This window comes from Papilio machaon, chromosome 11, assembly GCF_912999745.1.
Source record: "Papilio machaon chromosome 11, ilPapMach1.1, whole genome shotgun sequence".
Taxonomy (NCBI): Eukaryota; Metazoa; Arthropoda; class Insecta; order Lepidoptera; family Papilionidae; genus Papilio; species Papilio machaon.
The window spans coordinates 6129179-6141712 of record NC_059996.1 but is presented as its reverse complement, the minus strand read 5'-3'; the positions used below and the strand labels follow the sequence as shown (position 1 = coordinate 6141712).

The window sequence follows — 12534 nt, the reverse complement described above, 5'->3', positions numbered from 1 at the left end:
AAGTTATCAAATTAATTGAAGCATCCACTCTGCTCAAAAACACCGGAGCGTTCACATCGTCATATATATGAGTACATTCAAAGTGCCCATAATTATAGTAACAGACAGAGCGTCAATAGTAACGAAGCATCGAAAGTATGCAAAAATATCGTAACATTTGACAAAATTGAACTCTATCTCTATTTATTTAAGATACCCTTTGAAATATACTACTTCTGTTAAATTCATTTGACGCTTTGTATCAACATAATAGGTTGTCCAATAAGTTCGTTCCGATTTTCAATAGGTATCTTAGAATAGACCCGAATATATTACAATTCTTGAAAACATATGACATATTTACATAACACATACATACTGAAAAGCTTAACTTCAGCCATATTTTGACAAATGGTAGGACACGATTCGTTCTTTTCTATCAGTTTTATAAAAACTGATTGACTTAATTTTTGCCGAAATACATAAGACTTTTTGCTATAAAATCGAACTAATATAATTTAAAAGACGTATGCCAAAACTTAAGGGCCTTTAAAATTTCCCTTAAAAATGGGCACGAACTTATCGGACAACCCAACATTTTTCTTCTTATTATTATAACGCTTAAAATTTATAAATTTACGATACATGACAGATACCTAATCTACCTATCTATATATATAAAAGAAAGTCGTGTTAGTTACACTGTTTATAACTCAAGTTCGGTCGAACTGATTTAGCTGAAAATTGATGGGGAGGTAGCTTAGAACTAGGAGACGGACATAGGAACTTTTTATCTTGTGAGCATTTTTTTTATTCCGCGCGGACGAAGTCGCGGGTAAAAGCTAGTAAGTAATATCAAATTTTATTCTGTCACAATATGTGCTAGTTTCAGTGTTTTACTATTTTTGCCGCAGTACGTAAGTTTAATGGTTCGAATCCCAGGCTTACAAGGTTTTTATTTTTCAATATTATCAATATATGTATAGAGCTTGATTTATTTTTAATGAAAAGGAAAAATCTAGTAATTTACTTAGAATATGTTTTTTACTTAACAAAAACAATTTTAAATTTTTATTTTTGGGGTATTAAATATTTAAATAAAATTAATAACGATTAGGTTCGGCCATCTATACAACTTCTGTTAAATTAAATGACAATTTGTATCAAAATATTTTTCTCTTCCTGTTAGGTATCTTCAGTCCGGTTGCAGTAGAATTTTCCAAGCATAGATTTATTACACGTATTCGATGTCGCCAGTGACAGTCCGCGCGGAATTTAATGACGAAACTTACAATAATAAACGTGAACAATAAAAAAACATGCTAATGACGTCTCGGTTAAAAAAAGGGACAAGGAATATTGTGTTTCCTTAATTTTTAAAGATGTCGAATAGTAACCAATAATTGTTGCGATAAAGTTCAATTTTATATAACGCTTTGATAATAAAATTAAAAACCTTAAAAATGTAAAAATAAGTTTGGGATTCGAATCGCCAAAACCGCGTATTACAGCGAGCAGTTAAGCCGTAAGGCCAAACTGGCATATATGGTGACAAATTAAAATTTGATATTGCTTATCTATCTCGTACCTATCTGTCATGCGGGACGTAAACTTGAAGTAAATAGCAAAAAAATGTTTTGATATAAAATGTCAAATGAATTTAACAGAAGTAGTATATTTCAAAGTGTATCTTAAGCAAATAGAGATAGAGTTCAATTTTGTCAAATGTTACGATATTTTTGCATACTTTCGATGCTTCGTTACTATTGACGCTCTGTCTGTTACTATAATTATGGGCACTTTGAATGTACTCATATATATGACGATGTGAACGCTCCGGTGTTTTTGAGCAGAGTGGATGCTTCAATTAATTTGATAACTTTGGTTGTACTTATATAATTGATCACTTTAGGTGTTCCTATATATTTGGATATCTTGACTGCCACTATATTTATGAAGCTGACTGTACAGCGAATAAGCTATACTTTGTTCTCTAGTCTTATTATAGGCTAACCAAGAATATAAAAATCCTAGCCGGTTGTGCTACAGTCGCGATTTTTATTACCTCACTGACTAATTACTCAAAGAAACTATTTTCATATTTGTCCGCAATATGGCGAAGTTTTTTTAGTGCTGGTCAGGCTATATTATTTCAAAACATAATTTGTTTGCACACTGTACAAGCACAGGCACCATCTTCGGATTTATTGCAAGTTATTGTGCATGTGTTATGTGCATAACATGATTTGATTAGAAAAATTTAATACTTAACTAATTTTAATTTAATACTTAAAATCATATATATTTCGAAGAGGCATCCAACATTATAAAACACTAATATATACTTATATATTTAAAACAACTAGCTTTGTAAAATTACATAAAAAATGACAACATAATGTAACCTAATTAACACTTTGCATCTATTATTTTTTTGTTAATATTTAATTAACCTAAATTGTTATAAAGAAATGGTGTTCTTTTACATGTTACCTATAAGAATTCGTTAACACAGTAGAATGTTAAGGAAAATTACTATTAATCAAAATTACATTACGAGAATTTAATTTTTTATTCAGATTTCAATACTATCAATATATAAAGACGGACTTAAAACCTGCAATAAATATTAAGAAGTGCTAAATACATTAAGATCTTCTCTTTATAATTTGCAGTCATGTTAAATGACCTTTTTTTAGGCAAAACTAGATCTAATTTGTATCATTGATGATTGCAAATAAAATACTTTTTTTCCCAATTCAGCTGTGGTATTTAAAAACTTTAGTCTTTCTCATTAAAAATTTATAGTTCGAGAAATTCAAGTTTTGATTTCATCCATCCATTCATTCATCCATTAATCCTCGTTACGCCCACTGCTGGGCATAGGCCTCACCCAAAGTTTTGATTAAATTTGCATTTTATGTAAGATAAGTAAAAGATTTTCTCATTTTTTCTTATATATAAAGATTCAATTCTAAGATCATTAAAAGTTTGCTTGCAAGACATTACGAAAGTCTGAATATACGTCAACATCTATTGAAATAGATAAACGTAGTTAATTAATTTCATATAAGTTTAATTTAATTTCATATAAGCTTTGTTTACCAAATAGAAAATTAGATATCTTAAGACGTCTATTTAGGCCAAATAGTATAAAAATTGAAAATCTTTTCAAGAAAACTACATAAAACTTACTCTTTATAAAAAACTATTTTTCCATCAATGGAAAGTCACACAGCCCAAAGGAGGGACTTTGAATTCTCTTAAAATATTTACCATTCTCATATTCTACTACAATAAATCAAATTATTTATAAAATTTGCAATAGCAAGATACATTTTTGTGATTGAAGAAAGTAAACTTCTTTTTTTTTTTTACTAAATTTTTGTCAAAGTCAATGACAGCTTGTTTTAAACCGTTAAATAATCTGGTTATTACCAGTTTTCACTCACTTTTTATTTTGTATCTCCTAATGTGATACATTAAGAAACAAACATGTTGAGTGTCAATGTCAAAATTATTTTACTCCAAGACCAAATCGTAAAGCAAATATCGATTTTTAACGATATAAGACTTGAGTAAATCGATTTCTAGACTCGCATCGCAACACTACTTACTTGACGATAAGGAATCCATGCACACTAGACAGGAACTTATCAAAGTTATCCTGGAATCTTATCTTGTGTGGTCTATAACCATCGAAGAGTACTCCATTGGTTAATAACCTGAAAGCATCTTCCAGTCTTGGTACATTAGCTGGATCGTTGGCTGCAAATGCTTCTATCACTTGTCGAGCTAAACCTTCTAAGAGAGATGGTCTGACGCACGTCAAAGAGTAAATCGCAGCTCCAGCCGCTGGTATAGAATCTGGTGGTATCTCCATTTTTAATATCAACATTAGTAACAACTGTGCTAAGCTCAATAACGCCACTGAATATCGATTATCTTCGCCCATTGTCTGCGCTCTATTTGACAGACCGACTATTGTCTCACAACATAATGTGGACACATCGCTAGACACTGCGGTCAAACCGATACGTAACGCCGCGATCACCATGTTAAAATCTTGTATAGGTAGATTTGTGAGCTGAAAAAAAACAACAAAATTGTAGTAAAATAATACTAAATAAAAACTATTAAATTGCTGGTTTCGTTCTTTCAATAAAGTAAATAAGTCCCAAACAATTATTTCTTTTACTAATACTCAATTTACATTATTCTAATCCAGTGATCGAATCCAAATGACTACTGAAAAAACATAACGCAAACTTTGATCGCTGTACTGGGATAACATAAACTGAACATAACTGTTACAGCAACTTATTCCCTAATATAGCATAAAGTCTACATTGTATAGTAGAAAATATTATAGTCTTAGTTTCTCTAACTACTACGTTGTTATGATGTCCTAGTACCTCGTCGGCTTGTTCCAAATCTCTGAGTAGACGGAATGCGGAGTGCGCGAGTGTGGGCAGTGCGAGTAGTGCGGGTGTTACCAGCGGCAGTAGCAGACGTAGGCCACGCGCACACCCCCCTCGCCCACTACCCCCCGCCCCGCACGACAACCATCGCACAAGCTCCATCAACGCTATGATATCCTGGTACACAACATAACTATAAGAGAGACATCTTAGTGAGTTCCCACTGCCGAAACACAAAATAGATTGTTTTTTTTTTTTTGTAAACTGACTTTCACTAATAGTGAATATGGATTCACTGAATTGGTGAATCAAACTAAATTGTGACAGCTCACTAGCGCCCCCCTGTCACAAAAAAAAATGTCACAAGATCTTTGTAAAAAAAAATACGACAGCTATAGAGCTGTAATTTTTTCTTATATGTCATTTCCTATGTCTAAGTAGGTTTTATATGGATTAAATTCTGACAGAATCAAGCACGATAACAGCCTCTCTCACCGATTCAGACATTCTAGTTTGATAACACAAATACACATGTTAAAATAGGTTAACAGTATATACGTACGTCGTAAGCTTCTTCTTCAACATCTTGAGGTATGCTTGAGATCTTTCCAGAGTTCCATCGAGCGTAAACTTCGAAAGTCGTTTGACAAATATCCACAAACCTGCAAGAAAAAAAATAGAAAATTTTATATTACAAAAGGTCTTCAAACTTATATAGTTTCTAAAGTATTGTAAATATATTTATATTTTTACAGTTAACAATATAGACAAATAGTTACTTATTAACGGTATCCTGGTTCTGGCAATGCATCGCGTTCTTAGCTGATTTAGCAAGTAGATTGAGAGCCGGCAGCACCACGCCGGGGTAGTTGTGGTACTTGAAGATGATGGCCGGCACTTTGTCCAACGCGTTATACAGCATTGTCACTTGCTCATCCATAGCTGCTATCTATTGATAAATGAAACGATATAAAATAAAATTTAATATTACATACAAGCATTTAACATTAAGAAAAAGAGAATAACAAGATACGGGGTACTAGATACTTAGTTCTCTGTTAACATGTTACCTTTCAAACATGAGATGCGGTTACCTCACTAACATGTTACCTCACAAACATGAGATCCCGTTACCTCACAAACATGAGATGCCGTTATGTCACGACCATGAGATGCCGTTACCTCCCTAACATGTTACCTTACAAACATGAGATGCCGTTACCTCACTGACATGTTACCTCGAGCATTCCCTCCGAGATGCCGCAGTAACAGTCGAGGATATCCGCCAGTGCGGTGCGCACGGGCTCCGTGTCCTCTTGCACACTCAGCAGCGCCAACAACTTCTGTTGCAGCGCCGCAGTACTCGCTACCAGACAATTCTTGGCCTCACCTATACAAAACTACTACTTTTTCACTTTCATACATATAGTCCAATTCAATAGAAATGAGAAACTATTAAAAATAGCAGTTGCCCGCGACTTCACCTTGTGGAATTAAAAAAAAAATCTAATTGTAAACATAGTTAATGTCACCCTGTGCTAGTGTAGGTTCCCAAAAGTGAAAGAATTATTCAAATCGGTTCAGTAGCTTCGGAGCTTATTCAGTGTAAAGAAAGCTTCTATGTGAATAACACTGTAAGCCAGTGACAAGTAAACATAATAATAACTTTTTTTACATTAAATTCGACTATAAGTTTTTTAGTGACAGAGACAATAATATGTGTCAATAAAGTGTTACAGGAGTAAAAACCCACTTTTAAACTATATTAAAACATTATTTAATATAGAATTTAGTATGCATTACCTTCTGTATAGGAAGCAAGTCGCGCAAACACCTTATGCAATTCCTTCCTGAGATCCCCCGGCAGGTTATTTCCTGACACTTCCCACGCCACCAGAGCTACGAACTCTTCACAATTCGCTAACTGATTTCGACTGTGAAAACGTAATTGTACAATTATTTCCAATGTCACAGTAACTATCAGTTAACACCGAATTAAATAGAACTAAGTCAAATGAACTCAGTAATCGAGAATAGATAAAATGATTAGGTTACATGAAAACAGTATTTCATATGAATATGGTATACCATATTACCATAGTATAGAAGTTATCATATATCTTTGCGGCTAGAAACATCATACGAGTAGCTGCGCAGAACACAATTTCAGTCCTAGCGGTGTGTGGGATGACCTTGAGCCGCTAAGACATTTGAAATGACGTATACTAACTTTGGATAAGCGTATGCCAAATGCGCCAACAGTTGTACAACATGTTTGGCGGCGACGGGCTGCGCAGAGAGATGTTTCAGTACGACGCCGGCGCGCTTGGCCAACAGCCGCACCGCCCACACCGCACCCTCTGACTCTTGTCTGAATGCACACTCTAGTACTGTCGACATCTGTAACATGTTCATACAAACAGCTCAATGACCACACTCCTAATGTACTCACAGTCAGAATAAGTCACTTAGGACGATCCTAAGTGTAGATTTACATATGACAATATTTGTACTATTAAACCGATTATGAAGTTAAAACTTAAAGCTTGGAAAAAAATAAGTAAACTTTGAAACAACTAAATAAAATATAAAATAATTTACCATTCTTTTTTCTATTCTAAAAAAAAAATAGCTTCAGTCAAATTCAATGGAAATGAACAACTATATTTATCTGTGAAATCAGAATTACAATGTCACTAATTGTCTATGGATTTATTTTGGAAACTTTAATTAAATAAATTGTTAATCAAACAATGTTTGCTTTCAATAAGCCTGTGATTACAGCCTTATAAAGGTTAAATTGTTTATACTAACTTCTGTATAATCCGCAGGGTCTAGCATTAAATATGAGTTAGCCCAGACTTTGAGCAGCCATGAGACGGTCGCGGAAAGTTCTGGACTCAGCACACCACCGAAACCCGCTTCTAAAGCTGCGCACTCCCATTCATTTATACGTATAATTAAGCCAATTAATCTGTAAATTAAACATTTAATGTCAATTTATACCATTATTATAAATTACCAAGCATGTATTATACCCAACTAGCTGTCGCCCGCGACTCCGTCCACACAGAATTAAAAATAAACGTCATAATTAACCTATGGGTATTTCCAGACTATGTTCTAAATCTGTGTCAAATTTCATCAAGATCTGTTGAGCCATTCCGGAGATACCTTCAAACAAACATCCATCCATCCATCTAAACATTCGCATTTATAATAAATAATTTTACCTAAACAAAAATTAACACTATTTGACACAAAGCAAAAAAAAAAATAGCAATTAAATACTGTAATTCATACCAACAAATATGTAAGCAATTCTTAATATTTTTTTCGTTCATATAACATTTTCACAACAATATTCTAAGATTATATCTAACCTCTAAGCACAAAACGATCTTCAAGTAACAATTATCATACAAAATTCATGTAACAAATGATGTACAATCTCATACATGCAGGAAAACAAGTTAAAGGTCAAACCAGCCGCACTACTATGTAAACTTAAGAAATATATTCAAAGAAAATAGACATAGATACTTGCTTAGGTTGAATCATTTATTGTAATATTCTTTGCGAAGCAATATTTATTCAAACCGCGATTATTCGCCAAGTAGTTATTAATATGCGAATGTTTAAATGAGTGGATGGATATTTGTTTGAATGTATCTCCAGAACGACTCAACTGAACTTGATGAAATTTGGCATAGATGTAGAGTATATTCTGGGAGAACACATAGGCTACTAATAAAGTTTTTAAAACAAAAAGTGTAGTTTAAAACAAATTAAATGACAGATCCCGCTCAAACTTTGCGCGCTAAATCAGTACAGTGCTACCAACATGCAGTAAAAAAATTAGAACGACCTCTTTTACGCGGGTCTTTTTATTGACATATTCCCGATACTTTTTACACAGAGTAATACACTTATATTTCTTATGTGTGTGGGTGTGTATGGGTATGTGCGGGTATGTGTGTGTGGATGGATGGATGGCTGGATGTTTATTTTAAGGTATCTCAAGAACGGCTTAACGGCTCTAATGAAATTTGGCACAGACATAGGACATAATTTGGAAGAACACATAGGCTATTTAGTACGTTTTTTTTTAAATTCCGCGCGGACGGAGTCGCCGTCGACAAATAGTATGATTATAAAATGACAAATTGAGTGTGACATATAAATACTTCATATTTACATACTTAAGAATAGGGTCGATATTATCCTGTGAGGTCGTCTCGCCGACCAAATAGCGTAGCGATGCGTCTATATTAGCGTTTTCTCTGATACTGTACTGCATCAACTCTGATGGCACATTGGCTTCACTCCTCGCCTCTCCTGACCCGTCCGTTGATAGGAAATGTCCTAGAAAATGTATATATTACAAATTCCTTAGCTCAAAAGTCATATTGTCAAGGAAAGTAATAATACCTTTTTCATAAAACAAATACTATTAATAAAAAAATAACCACAAAAGTCAAACCAAAAAGTCTAAGTGCCTGTGATATAGTTGCAGTTAAAATCATGATTACTTACCAATAATCATCAAAATCCAATGTAAATCTTCAAACAGCATTGACAATTGATCTGCACTAGACACTGGTAACTTGCCCGTGTGCATTAATTGCAGCTGACTTTCCAATCTACATTAAAAAAAAAACTTTTTTTCTTACCCATTTCAGGGAAATATTATTTGACACAATTCAATTAGGTGTAAAATAAGTCACAATAAAATAAGATACAATGCTCAATCCTAAGTGGGAAGCGAATTTAATTCTTTGACTGTAATAGCCTAGTTGTATTTACCTTTTACTTCTATCCTGCAGCAAAGTGAACAACAAATGGCAGCAGTGTGCGGGCGCTTTGCGTGCCATAGCACCTATAGTCATCAACACTTCATTATGTAACTGTCTCTCGTCTTCCTCTATATCGTCCTTTATATCTTCATCACAGCCATCCTTAGCTTCTAGTCCCCTATAATGATCAATTGATGTGCAAGTTTAGACCCATTTTCCACCAGTACGACTTTTATTTCTATAAATAACTAGCTTTTATCCGCGACTCCGTCCGCGCTGAATAAAAAATAGAAAACGGGGTAAAAATTATCCTATGTCCGTTTCCTGGTTTTAAGCTACCTGCCCACCAATTTTCAGTCAAATCGATTCAGCCATTCTTGAGTTATAAATAGTGTAACTAACAGGACTTTCTTTTATATATATAGATAGATAAATATGCCAATTCCATTGGCGTAGTCATGATAGCCATAGAAATATCAGACAAGCATAGTGCAAAGGATGCTTTATGCACACTTTAAAATTGTCAAAATAAAAAACATTTGTCTTTAAATACATGAAGACAATATTTTTCTCTGTATCACATTCTTAGTGTCTAAAATGAAAATTGTACTTACCTCGTACCATCGGGAGGGGCTAATCTACATTGCAAATATGTGTTGAACACTTCTATGCATGGATTTTGTAATGTTTCCGTTGTGTATCCATCAACATCATGTACCAAAGAACTCCAAGTATGCAAAAATTTGTTCAACGCTTCTCTTAATACTGTGTCTTCATTCAACTGTAGAAAAATAAAAATTGTGTATAAAATAATAATGTAAAAATATATGTTTTGTAACATAGATTCAAAATTTACTTACTCCTTCTTCTATAATTGATCCTCTTATACAATGGCATGTGTATGTTGTCAGGTATTGTAGAAATGCTGGAGGTGTCCCAGCTATCAAGGTAGGAGTAAAAAACTGTATCAATCTGCGATATATCTCTGATATACCGAGCATTTCCCTATGATTTGGCTGAATAAATGATAACATTCGCAGAAAATTATTCACATAATTCTCTAAGTATTGTTGTTTCAAGTTACTAGCTGACACTACTACTCCACTTAAGCTTGCCAATTGCACTAGACAAGTCAATGACGGATTAGCTAACTCTGGATTTGACCTAACATATATATGTAGTTCAAAGAACAACGCTATGAGTTCTGGTTTCATTATAGTATCCCGCCAATTCATACTTAACCTCAAAGCGGGCGCTGTCTCACTTTCATAGATAGCTTCGAATGCACCAATCAAACGCTTCGATAGTAAAGGGGATACGTGACTCCAGCAAAGTATTGTTTCTATAATTGTAATCAACTGTTTTGTTAGCATTGCTTGTTCACCTTCAGGTGGATGTCCTGAGCGTATAATTTGCTCCAACACTCCAATCGTAAATCGAAATATTCTCTTTAAATTCAGTGTTTCAAATGATTTCTTCAAACGAAAATGCACCTCCCATATTAAACCAACATCTGCGGTTTTAACTGTGATTGCAAACTCTTGCATTATAGCTAATATCAAGGAACATGCCAGCTTCTGTTGGCTAATAGGTGGGCTTATAATTATTTTCTCTAATTCAGCTAATAAAGCTTTCCTTTCCCTACCTCCATCATCAACACTTCCTCTTTTAATGATTACGGCTATAGTCTGAAAAAATAGTAATTACTTGTAATATTGCCAGTATTTAATTCCTACAATCCATTTATTAAAAAACATACCTGTAGTAATCTTTCTTTCACAAATGGTGGATTTTCTTTTCTCAGCAAGTAATTTAGTAAATACTCTCGTATTGATGAAGTATCTTCTTTGGATAATAAACTCCATTCTCTTATAAGACCTGCTTTTATTAGACCTGCAGCCTCAAATAGCACATATTCCGATGTAGACTTCTCGAGAATCTCACGACACAATTGATAAGGATTTTTTGTTGTGCGAAATTCTAAGAAGACACTTTCAGCTTGATGGCGTTGTTCTGGTGTCACTAGATTTGGTGGTGCCTAGAATAATATTGAAATAATGGTCAGTACTGTAATCTTACTAATATTATAAATGAGAATATAATTATTAGATGAATGGATAGATGTTTGTTTGAAGATATCTCCGGAACGGCTCGACGGTTCTCGATGAAATTTGACACAGACGAATTTATACTTTATTAAGATTATGCGTTAAATGTCAACAATACTAGAAAGTTATTATAATTTTAATTTTTTTTTAATTATCATAAGCCTTGTTTACAAAAAATGCGCATCGCTTTATAACTACAACATAAACAAATACTTGTCTTTTGTTGTTAGCGTAAAAATTAATGTTTTATATTTCACAATACGATGTGAAATCTAAAACACTTCCATTCAACTATATATTTTTTCATAATTAATTTTTATATTCATTTTTACAACAGAAATTTATATTACCAAGTTAACCTCTATATTTTTGTTTTTTAACCTTTGTTTGTATCTCAATAAAAGATAATTTTTCTCAAATAGTTTTGTATGCTAATCAAAGTATTTAAGTATTTCCTATCCTATATAGTATTCATTTATTTTATAATATATTTCTTACCATCAATATTTGTGCCGCTGCCTCCAAGGTTTGAATGGCAGAGTCACTCATTTTGTTTAATACCAATCGTTATTGAAAGAAAGGATAATAATTAGTTAATTAATTGCAATCACTTACACCAATTCATATCGTAAATCAAAACATTTTTATGTTCAGACATCGCAAATTTACAATTTACGACATTTACAAAATGAAAATAATGGTTGAAAAAGTGGGGAGAAATACAGATTATACAAAATGGTCAAAAAGTCAAAAGATTACATATTTGTATTACCAATTTTAACAAAGATGTTATTTGGTGTTTTTATGTCTCTTTTTGTATATCTCATCAGGTATATGTTGTATATACATATTTTCTACAATTAATATAAAAACATCGATGATGAAACATTTTGACAAAAAATGCACTCGCCCCATATGCTCGCGCTCAAATTTTTCATTTTTTAAGGAGAATAAGAGACGAAAACATGTTTTTGTGTGAGTATATTGGCAGTGAAAACCTACGGATACCGTCGAAAAATATGAACCTTCTTTCAGAATGTGACTAATATTACAAACTAGCTGTCGCACCCGACTCCGTACGCGCGGAAGTACAATAAAACTTAATTAAGTAGCCTATGTGTTCTTTCAGACTACTACTTTAATTCTAAGTCAAATTTCATCGAGCTCTAAGCAGCCGTTCTCGAGAAACCTTCAAACAAACATCCATCCATCCAAACATTCGCATCTTAC

General features: G+C 33.3%; 1 protein-coding gene across 1 annotated transcript; it reads right to left on the bottom strand.

Moving 5' to 3' along the window:
- Positions 1–3388: 3388 nt before the first annotated feature.
- LOC106711543 (exportin-4) lies at positions 3389–11993 on the bottom strand. The gene is made up of 15 exons (XM_014503887.2): positions 11803–11993; positions 10956–11234; positions 10057–10884; positions 9811–9977; positions 9207–9374; positions 8937–9043; positions 8603–8765; positions 7215–7374; positions 6631–6800; positions 6204–6334; positions 5639–5790; positions 5180–5349; positions 4963–5062; positions 4395–4577; positions 3389–4066 (listed from the first exon to the last, which is right to left on the bottom strand). The coding sequence occupies exons 1-15, from the start codon at positions 11851–11853 to the stop codon at positions 3593–3595; spliced, it is 3303 nt and encodes a 1100-aa protein (XP_014359373.2). The 5' UTR covers positions 11854–11993; the 3' UTR covers positions 3389–3592.
- Between the last annotated feature and the right edge of the window lie 541 nt (positions 11994–12534).